Below are 22,143 nucleotides of genomic sequence, written 5' to 3' on the forward strand. Positions count from 1 at the left end.
TGGATTTGATATGAAAAGATTAGATTGAGTGTGACTAGTGCCTAGCTGTGACTAGCTGTCAGAGAAAAACAGACATAGGTTACATGTGAGCTAAAAAATAAGATTTGGGCCACTTTTAACTGCAGTGTGAACATAGCCTTACACCCACAGAACCCCACAGACCTTGGTACATACGCCTGATATTTACAGCTGATATATCAGTTGTAAATATTAGCAGAAATTTTCATATCTGCTTAATTAAATTTAAAGTTAAATCTACTGAAAAAGATATGCTGACTATATCATCTGCTCATACTGAAAAATCTTACAAAATGTGTATTAAAACTTTAAATGTGTTTTAAAAATTCATGCACATTCTAAAATGGCATTTAATAGAGATGCATGACATCAGTTTTGACAGACATTAGCTTAAAAAAAATATCATATAGGCAGATATCAAAATTTCTGCTGATATTTACAGCCTATATTTCGGCTAGAAAAATGTGCCGATGTCAGCTGTATATGCGAACAAATAGGTTAGTGGAGTTTTAGTTCGGACCAACAGACCCACGGTGGCTAAAGTCTTTTTCTTTATTCATCATCATTCCTTACTCTTAAAAGTGTTTTAAAGGACTGAAATTTGTTCATTTGTGCATTCTCAAATTTAAATTGTGTTTTTTAAGGACTGTAGTTTTCGGTAGTCTTAGGTATGGATATTTGTATCAGCTAAAACAATAATGTAAATATCGACAAAGCAGATATGGGCAAAATCCAGCATTGTGCATCCCCAGTATATAAATATCATACCAGTTAATCATTGTGCAGATCAAAGCAATTTATCTTAACAACTCCTACTCTATAAATTGATATATCTCTTAATTGTTCCACAATTTTTTACTTTACATGTTTTTAAGTTATTAATATTTTCCCCTCTTTATTGTCCTTTTTTTTTAGAATTTATAACTTTTTTTTGCACTCTTTTGACTCAATACCAATATGAAATACACACAAACAAGCAAACTCTCTCTCACCCCTTCATACTGTTGATTTACCTCTCTCTCTCTCGCTCTCCCTCTCTCTCTCTCTCTCTCTCTCTCTCCCCCTGTTCTCTGGGGTTCCTCGGTTGCCCGGCGCTGCCATTATCAGTTCTCTGTAAATCAGCCATGTTTGACGAACCTGCTCTTTCAACCTGGGATCAATACCAGGTCTTTATCTGGGCCAGTGCTGGCTAATAAAGGCAAGGCCTCTTATCCACCATCTGGGAGAGAGAGACACACACACACACTCTCACACACACACACACACTGAGCCGATAACCGCCCTGATAACTTTAGCGAGAAAAACACATTCTACTAGTAACAGGACTGAGTGCTCTGTTGTCTCCATCACAGCTCTCCTTAACCTGAGATCTACTTTATTAATGCTGATAAAATAGATCCACACACATAAAAACAGTGAAGTTGTCTTTTCTCCATCCCCCGTTCTTCTCAGAATCCCTCTACAGTTGCAGAAACATGTGAAGGTTCTTTTTCACAACAAGACAATCACATTTGTACATCACAGGAAACCAGATAAAATCCATGTCAGGCTGACTAGTCACTGTGTTACCTCCTGATGACCTCTGATCTTCTCTCTCTTATTTGGACCAATCAGAATGATTTTGAAAAAAACCACAACTTTTCTCTTTTTTTAAATTTTCATCAGAATCTGATCAGTGATGGGGAAGTGTGTGCGGATGCATTAAAGTTGTAATCACTTCTGGTTTTGTCATGATGAAAAGTTAAGGACTGTATGCACCGTATGTTGAAATAATAAGTAGTTAAGACAGTGGAAACATTTTTATCATAAAATAATGTATCATAAACTAACACTTGTTTGTTTCAGTTTCTGCTATTTACTTTTTACAGACAGCTTGAAGATGACAGAAAGGATGTAGAGACATGAAACACAGAAGTTGTATTGGAACTCATTTTGGTAACAGTCCATGGTTGGCAATAGCTAGACATTTCTGAATATACCCTGAACCCACTGTCATCCAGATTTCTTTTCATATTTTGGGCCTTTTGCTTGCCTGGATGCTTTAATGATACTAATCCTGATATTTAAATTGTTCATAAATCGGTTTATTTGCTCCTAGGCTATCAAGTATCAAATGTAGGTGACCATCTGTGGCTTCCAAATGTTATTCCTGTGTTCAAGCCCTCAACAGCTATTCACATTATCCATAAAAGCATACAGGCAAGCAGACAGAGTGAAGCAGATTCACAATGTGCACAGAGATTGGGCTGGTTACCCCCTAGTTGCAGGATATGAAAATCATTCCCCTCACGTGCTCCTTTCTGGAACATTGATTTGCTCTAGCTGGCACTACATTTGCCCTGACCCTTGACCTTTGAACAATGATGAAGCTGTCACATCATATTGATAAATGAATTGAATTCTTACATTTTATATATATATATTTTCTTGATTTAATTTGTGACAGTCATCTAATTATAGTCCAAAATGTAAAAAAAAACAAAAACAAAAAAAAAACAATCTAAATTGTCTTTTTATCAGCCAGGACTGACCTGGATGCAGTTGCCTGCTAGAAAAATGGCAGAGAGGAGTTGGTAGTTGAACTTAAAAAAGCATCTCAGAGAGGATACAAGCAAAATATACAAATGTATTTGTTTCATTAAGTATATAAAATCATTACACAGCATATCAAATTCTCTTTTCTCTGTTTTAACTGATGTCAGAGTTTATGCTCTATGTTTGAAACACATGGATAAGAGTGCAGCTTTCAGTCTGTAGGATCACGACATTTGGCACGACCTTCAGCTTGGCCATCAGTGTCCCAAACAAGAACATTTTTTAATGCAGATAGATTATGATGAATCTCTTTTAACGTTATTGATCTTTTGTAAAGATCTTATTCTCTTTTATTGCGTCTCGTATACTCAATATTTAGTAATTTAAGTATATTTGATTTTGTCTTTCCTGGAACTCCCATTTCCTTGGAAAGTCTGCTTGATTCTGACTACTTCTACATTCTGGGCTCAAGTGAAGCCATCTTGACCCGGACAGTTTGCAGCTTTCTCTCCAGCCATGGTGTCAAACATAGACAACTTTGAGACTTCGGCTTTGATTTAATACTCTTTAGCTCCAGCTGTGCCATCATAATAAGCATTATAAGCAAATATGATGAAAAAAAAAACAGTGTTAAAATCTATAGGGGAAGACACAGAAACCAAAGAGGGCTGTAGAAGTTAGGAGGCGAGATTGTTGGGTGACTTTGCCCTGCAGGTGTGACAGAGGAAGTTCAGCTTATCAGATTGATGGAGACTGTCTCACTATTGGGGGGAGGGAGGGTGGGAGAGTGGAGGAGAGGGAGTGAGGGGTTGGTTGGCAGAAAAGTGTCTGTCGACTCCTCCTGATACCTGCCTCCCTGTCTGAGATGATATGGGAGATAATATTGATAATATTAAACGCAATAACTGTGTCTCCAGCTCCCCTCCCTCGCTCCAGCCCCTGCAGGATAAAATCAATGTGCCATTCAATGTGATTTATAGCTGAAAATAATGGCCCTGTTTAGGCAGGGGGAGGTGTGTGTGCTTTAGTGTGTGTACAGTACGTATGAGCTTTGCATGGAAAGGTGGACGTGATGTGAAGATGGATGATGTGTGTATGTGAGCGTCTCCTTCTGTGTGTGTGTGTGTGTTGATTTATTTGACGATGCAGATGCAATCTCACGTCTGTTACATTAATAACAGTGTGTGAGTGTGAGGGCGTCACGTGGTCGTTTATGGCTGCTATCGATCGGGCGTTATCGCTGTTTATCGGAGCGGGAATGCAAGGGTAAACACAGGCTTTGTGCAGACAGCGGAGGTGTTATCGGGGTGGTGGCTGAGGACAGGGTGGGATTTGGGGAAGGGGAGGGGGAGTACCAAACAGAGCTGAGGAAGGAGGAAGTAGACGAGGGCAAAAGTTAGGAGGAGGAAGAGGAGGACAGGGGTTCGGACAAAGGACAGAAGAATTGAAATGAGAATATAACGTCAGTTTAGTATAATCGAAACTTAACGCCACTACGAGTTTTTTTTTAATCACTGATACATCATTTTTTTTCAGATAATCTTTATGAATAACTTTTCATAAAAGTTACACACACTTTAATTGTGTATCATGTACCAACAAAGAAATAAGCTGATACTGATAGTTTATATTTGAGTCAGGCTGAAAATATGTTCATTTCTGCTGACACAAAGGACATTTTAAAATGAGTGTTGATCAGACATTTGTAACCTTTGCAGCCAGCCTCAAATGGACACTCAGAGAACTGCACTTCTTTACACTTGAGCATTAGCTTCATTTTTTAACACCAGAGGTTGTGGCTTTGTTTTAGACAGGGGACAGTAACTCTTCCTCTAGCCCTTTATATGTTTACAATCTACCTGATCACTTCTTGTGTGGAACTGAAGATTATACTCAGTTGCACTGGTTGTTGACAGTGTTCATGTCATTGACATTTTCAAGCTAAAATATAAAACTTTAAAATGATTTTTCAAATATTAGACGTTCCACGCAACGACAAGCAAAGGTCAGGCAATTTAAGGCCAATAGATTGAGGTGATGGGAGTGCACCACAGTCTAGCAAAAGTCTCATGATCTCATGCTCGCTCTGCCAAAGTTTAGACCAAAGCATGATCATTGTGGATGCAGTTGTGGTGATGTTTTCTATATTTCCATGTAAGAATAGTATGTGAAAACATTTTCATGTGCGTTTACTGATGTGAAAACTACCCCTGACAAGAACACATATTTTTATGGCCTAATACAGGGTCTCCTTTTATATTTTTTGCAGCTGTGTATCTTCTAGTGATGCACCATTTTATGAATTGTTTCAGAATGCTAATTATAACTTTGTGTAGTTGGCTAGTCTAAAGGTGAGACGCAATCAAGAAACAGCCAAAATCAAAGCAGCAGCAGCAGATAAAGGATGTGAAGTTGGTTTGCAGAATGTAGCTAATGTTAGCAATGCTAGCACCCATGGCCTTTGATTCTACCTTGTAGGTTAATGTTGATATTCCTGTAGTATAGATTGTCACTCAATGCTCAATTTATATATTAGCGTAACCTGACACAACCTGACACCACATACAGCTTTATCACCATTGTCTTGATCAAGTTATTACTAAACTGTGATTCTAAGGAGACACTAAAGGTTTTATCCATTACCAACGTTTATAGTCAAGTTAAAGAGCATTATGGCTTCATGGTATTGGCCACTAACTGGAGCTACAGTGGCTATTAGAGGTGGGTGATGGCATTACAGCCTACATGGAGCATTTGACTAGGATGCCAGTCTTAAATGAGTAAAGATATTAAGAATAGTAATTCTGGTGCTGACTGCAGAGGGAGCAGGCATTTAATCATTTCGTTGGCTAACTGCATGCATCCCTAATATTTTACATAGTGTATATTTACTATTTTTATCAAAGCAATTTTAAATTAGTATTTTTTTTTTTTTTTACCTTTGTTGGATAGGAAAGGTAAAGAGACTGGAACAGTTGTGGGGTGAGAGAGGGGGCTGACATGCAGCAAAGTGCCACGATCAGATTTGAACCCACAGCCACTGTGACGAGAACCAAAGCCTCTACACATGGGACACACAACATAATGGCTTGACTATCTGATGCCCCTCTAACTTTTTATATCTCTTTTATAATTAATTTTCTCATGAGCTGACTCTAGGACCAGTCTACACAAATTCCAGTGTACCCATACTATGCTTTGCATGTGCAACTGGTGAAAAAATATCTTTTTTGTTCTTTTTTTACCCACTTGTTTTGCCGCCGTAAGCTTATTCTGTTAGCATTGGACCATATTAGAATTACTGGGTGGATGCCCATTGCTACTTTACTATCGTGAATTAACTTGGTTACAGTTAAATCTTAAGTTTGCTTGGTTAGATAATATGATTGCAAAATTTTATGAAAATTGGAGGGAAAAGAAACCATTCACCCCTGTTCGTTATGCTGTTTTCTGAAGGATTACGCCCTATTTCATAATCAGATGATCTCGGCAGCAGTATTGTTAGTTTTATTTAGTAATCCACTGAAAAGCAGGCTTTTGTCTCCTCAGTTGGTTTTGCTTGTCTGTCAACTAAACTTAAAGGTGTACTTGAGTCACAACGACATAATTGTGGAAGTGAAACATTTTAGAGAGATTAATAATGCGATGTTTGTGAACCGTTTCCTTGCACTCAGCTTTTGAGTCAGCCTAACCCTTGGCCTGATAATGATGCAAGAGCAGAGAACAAGAAGAGAGATCTTCGGTTTAGATAGGCAGAGGTGCTGTGATGTAACTATTAATCTAATCTAACTAATCATGAGTCTCGCTAATAGGGAGGGACCCAGCAGTGTGATGAACCGGCTGATACCGGCTGCACAGCCAAAGTTCAGGGTTCACATTCTGAATATACACGCTGGATAAACACATCATATGCACACACAGGTCCAGCCACGTGCAGAACCACACACTGATCTCTTTGATCAGCGAGCAGGAGGCTGTGTAATCAGCTTGATCAATGGCAGGGATATCAGTGCTGATTAGAAGAACACAGGCAGCCTCAGACTCTGCTGAAGGTGACAGGCCGAGGGGATGAAGGGGAGGAGATGGGTAGATAGAATGGAAGAGGGAGATGGAGGTAAAGATGAGAACAATGACTCCCAGTGAGGAGGAAGCAAGGGAAGGATGGGGCGAAGACGGAATGAAAAACTGGTGGAAGACAGTTGGAGGGAGCCAATGATAAAGAAAGGTAGAGACGTTTTTGATGAGTCTTTGATTCTCCAGAGTTGCAATGACAATCAAAGGGTCCATCTCTGCATGGCGAGGTGTTGTGTTACAAAGCTCAGGGAGTCATTTCACCGCTGCCTTTGATCTACAGACAGGAACAGCTGCTGCCCAGACATATCCTGCACATATACACATTTAGACGAACACACAGGTTTCAATCATAGACTCTGAATTAGGAGCCATCTTGGGTCCCCAGCTGGTTTATAGGATGCTGGATTGAAGTCTTAGTTAGTACTGACTCCATTGTGTCGTGCTTTTTGTTTGCTTGTTTTGATTTGTTTTGGGGTTTTTGGTGCAAAGTGACAGTAGGCGGTACTTTTGCTGGCAAAATAGCTAATCTTGTTGCAGAATAGGTTCTCATTTAAATCATTTAAAAAAAAGGTAAAACATAACTTGCAAGGTAGCAAATCAGACATTTGTAAAAGCAACCCACAATTCTAACTCCATAGTCATTCTTTTCAGTGTTTTATGCAGTAGAACACACAGAAAGCCATCCTATTTAGTTGATATTGCATGAAAATTCACTGTGCAATACTGGTGTATGTCATTTATGGCAAAATTCCCAATCACAACTATTTTGATTGATATTAAAATCAGGATTATTATGTTTTACCCTTGTGAATTTCAAGTGATTCAACTAGTTCACTCACTGCATTGCCTCGAGCTGCCACAACCATTTAACAAACTCACACACTTATTTTTCATTTTTACAGGTTTGACTCCTCACAACTAGGATTGTTACTTATAAATCTGGTCATTTTATTTTTTCAAAGGCCTCTGTTCTGTCTTCTTCTTCACCTCTCTCTTCCTTTTTAAACACAACATGCCTTAGCTCCTCACTGCTCCTCACTTAAATTACAGTGAGAGCTGTTGTGATGGAAGGGGCAGAAGAGGGGCATACAAGAGAGTGTGCTTCATTTACCTAACATGACAAAACTTGCAGACAAAAGGTAGTGCATCATTAAATAAAGCTCAGTTAGTCTTGAGTATCTTGTTTTTTTATCATTTGAATTCAAAATTGCTATTGAAATTGAAACTTTATTAACTGGCAGCCAAGCACCAATAACAAACCTGGCCATTCATGTTGAATTCTGTGCCTCTTTTTACCTGACAAATAAAACAGCAGACACCCCAAGGGACCCATCTTTAACTGTAAAACTTTCAACCATAATAAGTCAAAATGTAGCTAATAGAAGAAAAAAACTAAACCATTTACTGCCTAGTGAAATTATTGTTTTTAAATGTTGTACAACTGCAAACATCTTCATTTCAGCTCAGTGAGGACTCATTTTAGAGCCAGCCTTAAGTGGCCACATGACAAACTGCTTTAATTTCAGGACTTCTATCCTAGCTGCACCTCAATGGCATAGTGGTTTCTAAAGCCAGTTTCAAAGTTTGTGTTAAAGATGCCAGGGGTCAGTCTTATATTTGACTGTTTTTTAATGTAACTCTTTCTATCAATTACTCAGAGCCCAGGACTCAGGATTCTCGAGGAGCCCCTGATGATGAAGATGAGGACAGGGAGGAGCAAAATTCAATACACAGTGGTGGAGAGGATGAAGAAGATGGGGCGGAAGAAGAGGAGGCGACAAGTTGGAGGGGTCCAGGTCAGTAAACACTCAGGGGTGCGGCACAGTACAGCCCGGCATCTTTTTCTTCCTTTTTTTAAGCTTGAATGAGACAGACCTTATCTACAAGACTTCATATATCATCCACCATTTTTGCATGAATGTGCATTCTGAAAAAAAGCAGAGAGCCTAAACACACCATTTCTGAATTACCTTTTACTTTGTGTGCTCACATCTGCACAAAGTAGAAAACTTACCAAATATATCTGTGATTGGTCTTTATAAGCCCCATAATGTACCAACAGACATCTCTGATAGACTCAACTGCACAACAAGGAAGCATGCAATTAGGTGTTAAAACAAACAAAACAAACACACTGTTATACTGATGGTGATCTGTGACGTATTTGCAGATTTTACCTAAATATATTCTTTTATTTCTCAGACTTTAATATGTTACTCTTAGATAAAGAAAGATCTCCATGGCAGTCACATTTAGAGAAGAAATGGTAACTGGCATAAATGATAAGCTTGGTGAAATTCCCCACAGTTATCATACCTGTTATATTTTAATCATTACTAAAGCTGTAAGTGATAACCATGCTTTAATATCACGGTAAATAATGTCCAGCCATCATGCTACGTAGGTCCGTTTACTGAATCTTTCCACCAAACAAAAAAAAGTATCAATAGTTGTATTGATAAGAAGCTTTGGATTGAAAATATGGCTTATATCTTGTGTTTTTCTTTTGTAACTTTGGTGTTTTTACTTTTACTTTTAGAAATAATGGATAGAAGTTGTTGAAAGAATGAAGTATCAAAAAGGCATAAAAAAATTGACAATCTTATTTACAAAGTACTTTACCTTTGTTAAGTCACATATGATGAGGTTTTCATGTTTATTTTCAAAGTTTATACAAATGAAAAGTTTACAGTCCACATACTACTAATTTGATTTCCTGTTTGATACTGATAACCATGATGTTTTAGGTCATGGTACCTGTGATATGAAATTTTGATATAATTACATCTCTGGTAACATTAAGTGTGCCTTCTATTAAAGCTAATAGTAATTGTTCAGACATACCTTTGCTCTGCAGAAAATCTATTCACAAGCAGATGTTTCTAGGCAACAGCTGTAGAGAGAGAGAGAGAGAGAGAGATGGGAGCTGTAAGGTAAAGTAGTTGAGCTTACTTAAAAAAATTTGGAAACCTGTTGCCTCAGAAATAACAAGTAGACTAAACTTGACTTTTGTAAATTCAAATAATTTATATATTTTTAATGCACTGAAATTACACTTACTTGGTATCTGAGCAATACATACTGATGCTAACTTAATTATTTTAATTGTGCAATTCTAGTTCTAAATGAATACCTTAAAGGAATTAAGTAATACTCACTGAAAAAGTTGCTTATTTTGAAGACCTATAAGTGGGTATTCTGGTAAACTATGCAGATTAAGGGATTACAATGACAAACACTTAGAGTGGTTTAGTACTATTAACTTAAAACCAAAAATGAGTTCTATTGACTCAGAAAAATAGACTTGAAATAGGTGTTTCAGATTTTTAAGTAAACGCAACTCAATTTTTCTAACAACCTTTTACTGTCTAAAAGTTACACGTTCAAAATATTTTATTCACTTAAAAGTAGTTCGCTCAAGTGAATTGAGTTCTTTAGCTTTTTGATGTTAGTTTTTACCCTGTATTTGATACACAGGTCTTAATGGCTTTAATTGGCACCAGTGCAATTAGCACTGGTCTTTGATGGTATTTACAACAAGGTTCATTTGCATAGGTAGGGGACACATTTGAGCCGAATGTTGGAATATTCTCCCGTTTACCTACATGCAGATGGGCAGATGCGTCCAGGATTCTGCTTACTTGGTAGTGCAGTCTGTTTGTGTGCATTTTACCCAGTATGCATGCTTTGTGGATTGCACACTTTGTTTAACGGAAGCAGAGGCTGCACAAGCCTTTAATCAGGCCTTCAGTGTCCCGCCATTTAAGTAACACACTCAGAGTCTCAGAGTTCAAAGTCTCTGATTAGCTTCAAAATGAACTAAAAAAAGATACAGGGTTACCTGCCTACATCCTTTTTTCTCCTAACATGCTCTTGAGTGAATCTAAGCAGCTCTGTGTGTCTGCCTGTTGTTGTGCTGGAGTCGTTACTCCGTTTTGCCTCTTCAGGGTTCGTTGTGTTGTCCTTCTGTTTCCTCTAAACATGAGATGTGAAAGTGACAGGCCGGAGGAAAATTTATTCAGGACGTAACAAAAACACGCACACACATCCACGGCTAAGAAGAGATAACAAGTAAATCGCCATAATTTTATTATTTATTTCCTCTCTTATCGAGGTTTGTTTGGTTATTTATTTCTCTCTGTCTGTTGTCTTCAATGAGTTAAACAATGCAAGAAGATTACCGCACTATCTCGCATTATTTCCTTTTCAAGCTGCACACGTTTTATGTATGTCTGTTGTGTAGAATGAGTGTGCGTGTTTACGAGTGTTTGTGTGCACGTGTGTTTTAATTCCTCTGGTGGGGAGAGAGGATGTGTTCATTATCGTCCTGTCCCAGCCTCGTCCCTTTAACAGTAATTGGAGCGATATTAATTGCTGCACGGTGGCTGGTTGATGGTAGCACCATGATGCTGCACTGATAGGACCCTCTGTTTTTTTTCTTCCCTTCCTTCCTCTCCTCCTCACGAACTAACTGCTGGGTGAGCGAGGCAGAAGGATGGGGGGGGGGGGGGGGGAGTACGGGGGGGGGATAGCCCCTCTATCAGCTCCAGAGCAGGCGCTGTCTTTATCAGGAGCACGATTGGCAAAAAGGAAACTTTGACCGGTCTGAATTTTTCTCTTATCGTCAAGCCCCCCCTCCTCCACCTCCTCCACCTCCCCTCCTCCCCTTCCTCCATCCATCCACCTTCTCCTCCTCTGGTCTCTCCATCACCACTAACAACCCAACTAACAGCCCCCTCCCCTCCATCCATCCTCCACCCCCTAATGCTGTTCATCTCTTCCTCTTTTCTTCCTCCTTCTATTGTTCCACTTCTTCTTTTTCTCCTTCTTCATCATCACTTGCTAATGTTCATCATGTATCAGACGTTTCCCATAAACAGATGAGAGGAAAAGTGTGTATTAGCACCGATAGAGGTAAACAGGGTGTTATCTCCTCTGGGAGTGTTGGCATTCCACACGTTTCTCACTGTTGTTGCCTTTTAGACACTCCTGCTTCTGCATGGGACCACAAGTTTAATCCCATGGAGTTTGGCTGCTTTCAGACCAATCTTACCAACAAGTCAAAGCACCTTTCATACAACAGGTGAAGACTCAAATAAAAGGTGAAATACATCATAAGACAGAATCAAGCAACATTGAAAAACCCAAGTTTATTTGGGTTTATTTGCACTGAAGGATCTAGTCATTTGAAAAAAAAAAATTAAAAACCAACTGTGCACAATTTGCTTGACATGTAACATCCATCTGAAGACTTTGTTATCAAATTTAGATATCTTTCAGTAACACAGCAACAAAAATAGAGGTCCTAAACCTTAAATCATGGGTGATTTCTTGTTTGTTATTACCAGACATGCAGGCAGTTCCTGGAAACTGATTAAATCACACAAGGTGTGTTCTCACTCTTTTGCTTACCACAGTTTTAGGCTGAGGAAATGAGTGATGATCTGTGTTTTTCTCCCTTTTTTGAACAAAGCTTTGAATCCTTTCAAACCTATCAGTCTTTAAATTAGCAGAGATTGGAGGTGCCTGTTAGGAATGCGAGATATTTTTGGTATGATATTGGTATCGGCAGATACCTTTAAAAGGGAATTATCATTAGTATCATTTAAAAATATCAGCCGATATTTACAACCAATATTCTGTCTTTAAAAATCGGACTACATCAGCTGTAAATACTGGTTGTATGAACAACTGTGTGGAGTGGAGTTTTAGGCTGGAGCAGTAGACCTGCTGTACGTCCTCCAACTTTAAATATGTGTGTTTTAAGGACTGAAATTTTAGGTCTGAACACCACTTCAATGTCATTATCAATATATGCATCAACTACTGTTCATTTGCAAATATCGTCATATCAGACAATGGTAGAAATCCATATGGTGCATCTTCAATATATGAATAATTGTACTTGTTAATTAATGCGCTATGGCACATTGCATTGTGGTTATGTCCAATATAAAAGGCTGTTGGTGTTCTCTCTCAAACCATTTTCCTACTCTTACCACCATTCCCCTGCTCCAACAAAAGTCCCGAAGCCCAAAAATAAATCTATATAAAACAGCAGTGAATGTATTGTTTTAAAAGCACACAGAATCTGTAAAAACTTTTTACTGCTATTTTTCTCTAACAGTGAGCTTATTTGCAGTAAATACTGTTGATAGAGATTTCCATCACTAAACAATTACGACACACTTGTTGTAGCAGTTGGTTTCGTTTTAAGTACACACTTGCTACATATTAACTCTGGTAATGGTAAATGCACTAATGCTGCTTGCAAGCTATCCTTTCCCGCATGTCACATCTGACTCGCTAACCTTGACTTCCAACTCCACCCACTGTCCCGTCTCTTCAATAAAGGTGAAAAAGCCATAAAACAAACCATGAAAAGTTGAGTGATTGTAATGTTGCAAACACAGGGTATCTCTTAGTAGTGATCATGTTGGTAGGGCCACTTGATAAAAGAGTATGGACCTTAATTAACCATTAAAAATTGAAATAATGCTGACAGCCCTGATCAGTTCAGTTTTGCAGCATTATTTCAATTTTATACTATTCACTCTTGTACCTTTCCTTATGTTTCTTTCAACTTTTATCTACGCCTTGTTTGTCTACATCCTCTTCATGTCCACTTTTAAGTCCCTTCATGATTGTCTCAAGTCTTTCTTTAATGCTTTAGTCTAAACCTCCTTCTTAACCCACTCCCTATTTGTTACTTTACCATAGTATGAAAGTAAACAGTATGACATCCTAAACTAAATGTGCTAGGTTGTATTATTTTATAAATGAAAGTCCAAATTCCTGGAAATTAATCTTTTTATTCTACCAGTTAACAAATCTGATTTTCTAGTATGAAAGACAACAATTCCTTGATAGGAAAATGTTCATTTCTCTCTCTGTGCACAGTTTGTGTTCCAACCTTATGATGATAATCTCTTAATTTATTCAAATAACTTGTTCGAGTCAGTCTTTTTTGTGTTCCAGTCATAAGTAAAGTCCAGACTGACTGATATGAACATAAAACAGAGAAAACAACAACAGAACATTTTATTTCATCCTCCCTGCTTAAAGATAATACATTTCATTACTGGACACAGCATTTTTCAATCGACTTATTTGACACTGTCTCCTCTGTTTGTAATGAGTTGTTTATGTAGTAATCTGAGCACATTCCTGAGTCAAAGATGAAAGTCAAGACCAATTTCTTGTGTTAATTTTTTTTTAGCAGCATCTATCAAGCATTGTCTTTGTTGCTTCTACTGATACATATAAAAAACATCAGCGTTAAAGGGAAGATAAACTTGGAATGGATTAGAGGCTTCACCAGTTCACACTTCCTTTCCTCCAGTGTGTAGTTTGTCTTTAAACAATCAAGATGATGTCTGCGTCTGCTTGTGTGTGGATGTGTGGTGCGATGGTGGCACAGTGTCTAGGAGAAGTCTAGGTGGGAGCTGCTTCCTATCAGGGATGGCATGATATGCTAAAGCCGCCTTTTTAATCTACAGCGTGTCCATACTGCATGATATGCAAAATAAATTATGAAGAGAAGAAAAAAAGAGGAACTATCTTTTGAATGACCTTGCAGGCTGGAGGGTTCGATATTTTCTCCCTCGCTGCTTAAAATTCTTGATATGCAAATGAGTGTCACAGTAATCCCCTGTCATTCGCTGGCTGCCGGTCCCCCACATATTCCCAGCTTTTCTGTACAAATGTGAAGAAATCCATTGTCACTTAACGGTCAAAGTGTTATATATCCAGGACAAAATAAATGGAACTCAGAATTTTTCTTTTTTATTCTTTTTTAAAGGAGAAAACACATTCAGATTCACTGAACTCCCATAGTAAGATCTGCTGCTGTTTGATTTTCTTACTTGGACAATATTGGAGGGAATATGATAGTTTTAACATCAGGGAAACAATTTGATAACACACGTGACAGAACTCCAGTGTGCTCATGGTCCTTAAAATAAGCAGCATAGTGTTCATTGATATTCATATTTGTTTCCTCCTCTGACCTGACCTGTCACTGATCCAAATACAGCTGAGTAGACTCCACACTATAAAGATGTGCAGCAAACATATTTTGTTCCTGTGTATTTTATCTTCCTGTTGTTTTCTTGATTAACTGTTTGGTCTGTCAAAAGCAAAAAACAAAGTGTAAAAACATATCTATGGCTTCATTGATTTCCTTGACCCAAAATTTTGAAACTCCTTTTTTTTTAAAAGGTAAGCATTTGACTCATTCAGCTACCTAAGAAAAAGAAAATCATGAAAAACATGAAAAACATACATCTATCAAAACAGTACTATAGAATATTTGACAAAAAAAATCAATCTGTTAATTAAATTGCCAAGCATGGTATGCCCTACACTCTGTAGCAGTAAACAGGTTTTTATTTTTACTGTTCTCGTAATTTTTGTTGTGTTTAGCAAGTTATAGAATCTTGATGTAAAATCAACAAGTATTGTGCTTCACAATCACAATACTATTATAAATTGTCTTGATTATGTTTCTTCCTAATCAGTCACTATAAAATACATTTAAATATCAGTATTGGTATCAACTACAATTAATTTTTAAACATCAGTGTATCTGATATTAGCAAAAACTGAATATAGTGCATCTATAATATGCTGCTCAATCACAGAGACTGATGAAGTTATAGCTGTGTTTACCTGAAAGATGTTTGGCTTTAAGACTCTCTTACTTAAATCAAAGACAGGATAACAGGTACAATACAAAACAGCAGCTCACCCCTTCTCAAACAAAAAAATTACACTGAATTAAAGTGACATGAACCAAACTTCTGTAAATATCTAATGCACATTCTTGTCCGTTTATTCACTTTTTCCATGAACCATTATCCCTCTACCTTAATTACTGAAAAATTGTTCATGCCCAGGCAGCAGTACAGTCGCTGTATACGATGATTTAGTAGCGCAGGGGCCCTGGAATGATTACCACCACAGGAAAGAATCACCAGGTCCTCCTTTCTCCTTTAAGCCTTCTGGTGTAACACGAATGGTAAAGTAGGTGGCGTCCAATCAGAACTCTGACAACTTGTCCTCTCTGTGGTCTGCTGTGAGCCAGCCAAGCGAGGCGAGTGTTTTCCTGCTTGCCCAGCACTCCTCGCTCCTTATCCTCCTCAGCAGAGTTATTTAAATTACCTCAAATAAAGAATTATTATGGCAGGCGTAATAACCATTATTATTATTTACCAGGCACTGTGTATGTGTGGTGGGTGTGGGGTTATCACACAGCAGTTAATTATAATGGAGCATGAAGGCACACTATGTGCATATTATCACAGCTGAGAGTCTCATTTATTTGCTGGTGTCACATTTGCATACCGTGCATTGCAACTTTCCCTCCAGTGCAGGCAAAACGAGCCGCACAAGATGCACCCTCATCACTTCATGCGTGTGTGTGTGATAATACCTTTGTCTCCTAGTTTGATCCATCCAGTCATTGATGACTGAATGTGGTATCTGACGGATAAGATGTTTGTGGAAAAGCTTCCAGGTTTCTGCACCACTGCTGGTTTTATTTGCCTCTTTGTGAAGCTGTTCAAACAGAACCTTCCAAACCTAAGATCTTTAAAATATTACTGTTCAAGTAAGACAACAGGAAACATGTGAAACAATATATCCTCTAGTCATATATTTTAGATGTCTCATTCAAATCGGCTAAATTGATGAACAGTTTTTATAAGCATTTATCAAAGCTTGTTTTGTGCAGTGAAGCGGTCGCTTCCAAATATTTACAGTTGTGTCAGGTTCAGTGGGACAGGTGTTTGTGGCGGCTGCTCTTGTGGTCATGATGGCCCGTCTTTGCAATTTATACTGCCATATTGGCTGCACAGGTATATAAGACACAGCTAACTTTTTTAATGGAAAAAAATGATTGCACCAAATTTGACTATAGTTCTGCCATATGGGACTCATGTTCATAAAGACTGAGAGCAATATTTAAAAAAGTAAAACAATTTCTCCATAATGCAGTGGGAACTGTTACTGGAAGCTGCTCTTCTGATGCTGCATCTCAGTCAGGTTTTGTGCTGCCTGCTTGTGATGGGCCGCGATTACTCTGCTATTGGTTGCGAGTTAAATGGCAAGCTCCCTCCCATAACCTAGGACACCCCCCCGCTCCCCCGTAGTATGTTTTGGCCACACTAGTTCCAGATCAAGTAGAGACCACTGCTCAGCATGCCAACCTCCACGGCTTATGTCTGGTTTTGAACTGAGGACTATGATAATTAAAATCTACACTCTGTAAGTGTATCTGCGAAAAAGTATACCAATGATTTGGTTTCATGGATGAATTTCTAAAAATGAGGGAGAAAAACAGTTAAAAGTATCCTTCCTAGTAGATGCTGTGATCCCTGAATGCTTTGTGAGTAGCAGTAGCTCCCAGCAAGAACCAGGAAGGGTATTTTTAACTAAAACCAAATTTTTGGGGGGTTATTGTTTAGATGCACCTTATGGAGTGTCTTTTGTAATAGATAGAGTCCTGAATTCAAAACAAAGAATAAACAGTGGAGGTTTGTGTGCTAAGAAGAAGGCCTGGTCTCTACTTGTCATTTCTGTTTTTGAATTGTATCTTGGTTACTCATCTATTCAGTGGATTGAATGTGTTTTAATCAGCATCTTTTTGCTCTTACACTCAGTGTTGTAGTCGATAATTTAATTTCTTGTAGATTACCAGGGGAATGCAGAAAAGATCCACAGGTTTAAGCTACCTATCAACCTATCAGCTCCTCTCTCTGTCACCAAGACTCCCCTGCTCCTCCTCTCTCTCTCTCTCTCCTCTGGCTGTTTTCACAGACAGCAGGTTAGACTCACGTGAAGGCGCATGCAGGTGAACGCACACTAGGCGCTGCATAAACACTGATCAGTTATGCAGGCTTTTCTCACACAAAAACAACAAATATTACATAATAAAATAGTCTTCAGCAAAAAAGGTTTGAGTCCTCATCCTCGAGTCCTCACACAGTTAAAAGTGAAGTCCAAGTCCAAGTCATCAGCACTCGAGTCCATGTCAATTCACGAGTCCTCCAAATCAGGACTCGAGTTGGACTTGAGTCTGAGTCCTGGACTCGAGTACTCCAACACTGCTTACAGTACATCAGGACAACAGAAAGAAGCTAATATTAAACCAAACTGAAAAGACGTTTCATTACAATTAAAACTAATGTACAAGAACCTCTGTATATTTTAATAAAGTTTGTATTTCTCTGACAGATGCAGTGTCTAAGTTTCCTTATCTGTGTTTTTTTTTTTTTTCTTGGTTTTAGTGTGTGTTATCTGTTAAACCAGGAGCATAGACGGTTAACTCCCAGTGTTGAGGCGAGATGTCATCTCCCGACCGGTCGAGGTTAAAGGAGGTGAACTTTGGATGGAGAGATGACAGGTTCAAAAGAACTTGAGGGGGAGAAAGAGAACAGCACAAGAGCGAAAAATGAGATAATCAAGAGACGTGAGAGAAGAAGGTGTGTGTGAGAGAGAGAGGGAAGTGGTTTGGAATAAAAAAGTACAATATTGAGTTTAGAGTGCAGAGATAACTAATGAAGATTGAGAGAGGGGTGAAGGTTTAAGGATCAATGAGAGTGGAAGATGAGGGGAGAGAGATTTTAAGAGGTGCAAATCAGATAGTGAAATTAGAGGTGACGGAGTAGGAAGTGGGTTAGGCTTAAGAGATAGACGGATGAGAGAGATATAATCTGAAGAAATGACAGTCAGCTGTTCTGTTGCCTCTGTGGACAAAAGATAGAGTTTTGCCATGAAAATTTTTCCTCTAGAACATTTTAGTCTAATGGTTGAAGCAGAGACTGGATACCATTAATTTCTTAAAACAAATACATTGATAGAATGCTGTGGTGATGTCTTGGCATTTTATTGAGTGGTTCTTCACCACTTTAATCCAATAATATATCAAAAGCTATGAGATGGATCACCGTGACATTTTTTCTGAAGCATTTGTTACTGAAGAGTTAGCCCCAGCATGACCAGGAAGATTTGCATTGTATATATGGCAAGGCAGGCATATTTTTATATAACAAATTTATACATACAGCAATTCATATTGATTTAAGAGAGTTAAGAAAATTTATATCATAAATACCAGTAAATAGACAGCAAAAAAACATTACAAATAGAATATGAAATAAAAAAGAAATACTGAAAATAACATTTATAGGACCAAAGTATAACAACTTATATTTAACAAGTTTAACAATCCACTGCAGCACTTCTTCCATTGGATTTAGGCTCACAGTTTGCTCCGTCTGTATTGGGCTCAGCCCCTGGCTGCCCTGGAAACCCTCTACAGTGGTGCTCTGGTTGAAAGGTCAACTCACAGTCTCACGATTTACGATGCAGGTTTTTTGAGGTTTTTAGCAATTAATTTGATTTTTCTATGTTCAAACAATTAAGTGCAAATACTTTTTAATTATTAACAAGTAAATATAACTGTGTTGGCTCTGTTAATACTAATGAACGATTACCATAGCTAACAATTTTAAATATAAATAAACCATATTCATGGTCTCCAGGTTATGAAATTTAATACCTCTGCCCCCCTGATGTTCAGTTGAGCTTCACTGTGTTCATCTTGTCCAGTGTTGTTCTTTATGGCCAAATATTTAGAGACAGAGAAAAAGCTTTCCCATTGGACTTCTTTTGTGTTGCCAGAAATTCAACATGCTAATGCATTAAAGTAGTACAACATCGAAAACAACAAACCTGATTCCGTGAGTACTGGGGGACCATCTATTGTACTTCACAGTCAGCATCAATAAACCCACAGCACAGCTGGAAACTCTTAAGATGCTTTCAGAAGAAACAAAAAGCAAATTTGAGTGGAGTTTGAATAAAGTACAAAAAAGTAAAAAAAAAAAAAAAAAACGCAGCATTAATGTACCATAATTATTCAATACAGTTTTTAATCATGCTAAAAAAGGGTGTCCTTAAAATTCAAACAGCTTCACCAAGAGTGGAAATCAAAAGTGCAACCAAAATTTCTGACAGAGCCTTTTGTGTACAGGAAAGATATCGAGTAAATCAACTCAAGACCATCCAAGACCTCCCCAACCACGCATCAAGGCTTGTTGGAAACAGTTACGGCGGTGCATTGTTGCACTTTTTATTTATTTTACAGACATTGTTTAGGTTATTTTCCCATTTAAAGTAAGGAGAAATCCCATCAGATACATGCAGTTTTTGGCTGGCCACACACTAAACGACTTTTTAATCTGAAATGATTTTAAAACCTTGAGAGACCATGGACTTTAGGACAATTTCCAAAGATTTTTTCATCTTTAATCCTCTGAATGCACACAGTAGACGACTCTGCCAGACTGTCAGATCATTGTCAGACCACACACCTGCCGACCTGCCTACGACCTTGCATGATCACGTGACTTCAGAAAAAAAAAAAAAACACGGATGTCTGTCAATACCGTCTTGCTGTCTCTCCACAACAGGCTGTCCTGGCATGTGTTACAGGTGAAGCAAAAATCATAATACAAGGGAAAGACTCGGGATGAAATCATGGCTGAAATTAAGTTAAAGTTGTGTTCATGGTTGTGAGCAGTGAATGTACGTATGATCTGGCTGTGACGCTACCCGGTCTGCTCGCTCTCATTGGTTGCTGTGGGTACTCCATCAGCGGCACTGCGACCTAGAATGGTAAATATCAAACGTGTTTGATATTTATGATTCAGGATTTTGGAGGCTACGACGCAATTTGGAGCTGTAAAACAATCATGTTGACACCACACACATGCAGACTACTCAGACAAACAGTCGTTTGCGACGAGGCTCCTCTTGGGATATGGCCCCACGATCTTTGGGGGAGACAAATCTTGCCCCAAATCGGGCTTAAAATCCTGTAGTGTGTGGCCGGCCATACGGATTTGAATGGATACAGTATATATCAGAGTAGATCGAGTTGATATTTCAGTCTGATGACAAAAAAAGTTAGTGTTATATCAGGCAACTTTCTTGAAGATAAGTCTTTGAGAAAGAAAATATCAGTTGTTTAAATCATGCCAAAGATTATGCATGACTCTTGAGTTTGCCCTACTTGGGTCACGTGTCCTGCAAAGTGATAACTGCACATAGGAGGGCATGAGGGCTTAAAGTTTAACTTGTACCTTAAATCAGATGGTGTCAACTGATCAGGAGACGACTCATTTAATAAACCAACCTTCCATCAGGTCAATTAGATTTGCTTCTTGTTGATTCTAACATTCAGAGAAACCTGGACAGTCAACATGATATGAAGAAGTACAAAATTTAGAGCCAAAGCATGACATGATAATAATTTGTTAAAAAATTTAAAATGTAATCTAATAAGTCAACACTATGTACATCATATTTGTCTTGTGTAGCCCCTCATTTCCACTTTCCAGCATGTTGTCCAACATCAGTTGTGATCTTCTTCAGAGCAGGCCTGACCTTCATCCATCCATCTCTCTCACTCTGAGACATACTGTACTCTCACTCTCTGTCTATCTGCAGCCAGCAGACTCCTCTGTCTCTCAGGAGGGGTGGGGGTGTCCCTGCAAGCAGCCTGTCAATTTCACCTGTCAATCAAAATGCTTTGGGATGGTGATTGGTTGTCATGTGTCCACAGGGCTTGTCTTGTCAGTGAGATACATCAGAGTGAAGTCTGCAGTTTGAAATGAACTCAGTCAGAGCTTTTTCCCCTCTCTCCAGGAGCTCAGAATCAGGGAAGTTATGTGGGTCAGCATGACTCTAAGGATCTTTATCTCTGTTTAAATATTGTGACAGATCTTTTCTTAACACCAAAGTACATCAAACACAATTCTTCCACTGATTCTCCTGTCGTTGCCAAACTTTCAGTGTAGAGTTGTTCAGCTGTACCAAAAAACAACGTTTTTATGGACAGTTTATTCTGTTGACTGGTATCTGAAGTTAAGCTACTTTCTGCTCATCCAGGACTGATTTATACCTAAAATTAAAAATGAATGTAGTCAACATGTTGAATATAATGATGCTTTTCATCAGACCAGAGTGAAAACAAAGATAAACAGATATAGAGGGATGAAACTGACTTAGAAAGTTTTCAGCTTGGTCAAATTTGGTTGTTCAAAACAGTTTTATCAGGCTAGATGACTATCTAGGTTTGTAAAAATACGTTAACTAGAAACGGCCTCAAAACAGATAGAAAACCAACAACTAAAGCATTTATAGATTACTTCTTTATTGGTGTTTTAATCAATCCACTGTCATGGTTTGACTCTTTATTTAGGGAGTAAAGTTTTGTAAGTTTAAGTTGAAGACAGTTCAGCAGACAGCCCATGAAGCCCTGCAGAAGAGCATCTGCAAAATTACAGTTTGTACTTTAAATCCACTGAGTTTAGTGTTTTTGCTACACTCTTGTCGAAAATAAACATTAAAAGAATTCAAATGAACAACAAACTAAGCGTCTTGAAATATTATGCCACAGCTTAGCTATCAGCCATTTCTGATACCAGGTGTCCTTGAAGAGCATCACAC

General features: G+C 38.3%; 1 protein-coding gene across 2 annotated transcripts in view; it reads left to right on the top strand.

Annotated features, from left to right (window-relative positions):
* The window catches only part of zfpm1 (zinc finger protein, FOG family member 1), a 158,458-nt gene that overhangs the window by 74,393 nt on the left and 61,922 nt on the right, over positions 1–22,143 (top strand). For both annotated transcript variants that reach the window (XM_041795408.1, XM_041795409.1), the window contains exon 3: positions 8,286–8,423. In XM_041795408.1, coding sequence (XP_041651342.1) covers positions 8,286–8,423 — 138 coding nt within the window. The remainder of the gene's footprint in view (positions 1–8,285; positions 8,424–22,143) is intronic.

The sequence above is a fragment of the Cheilinus undulatus genome, linkage group 9 (genome assembly GCF_018320785.1).
Source record: "Cheilinus undulatus linkage group 9, ASM1832078v1, whole genome shotgun sequence".
NCBI classification, from domain to species: Eukaryota; Metazoa; Chordata; class Actinopteri; order Labriformes; family Labridae; genus Cheilinus; species Cheilinus undulatus.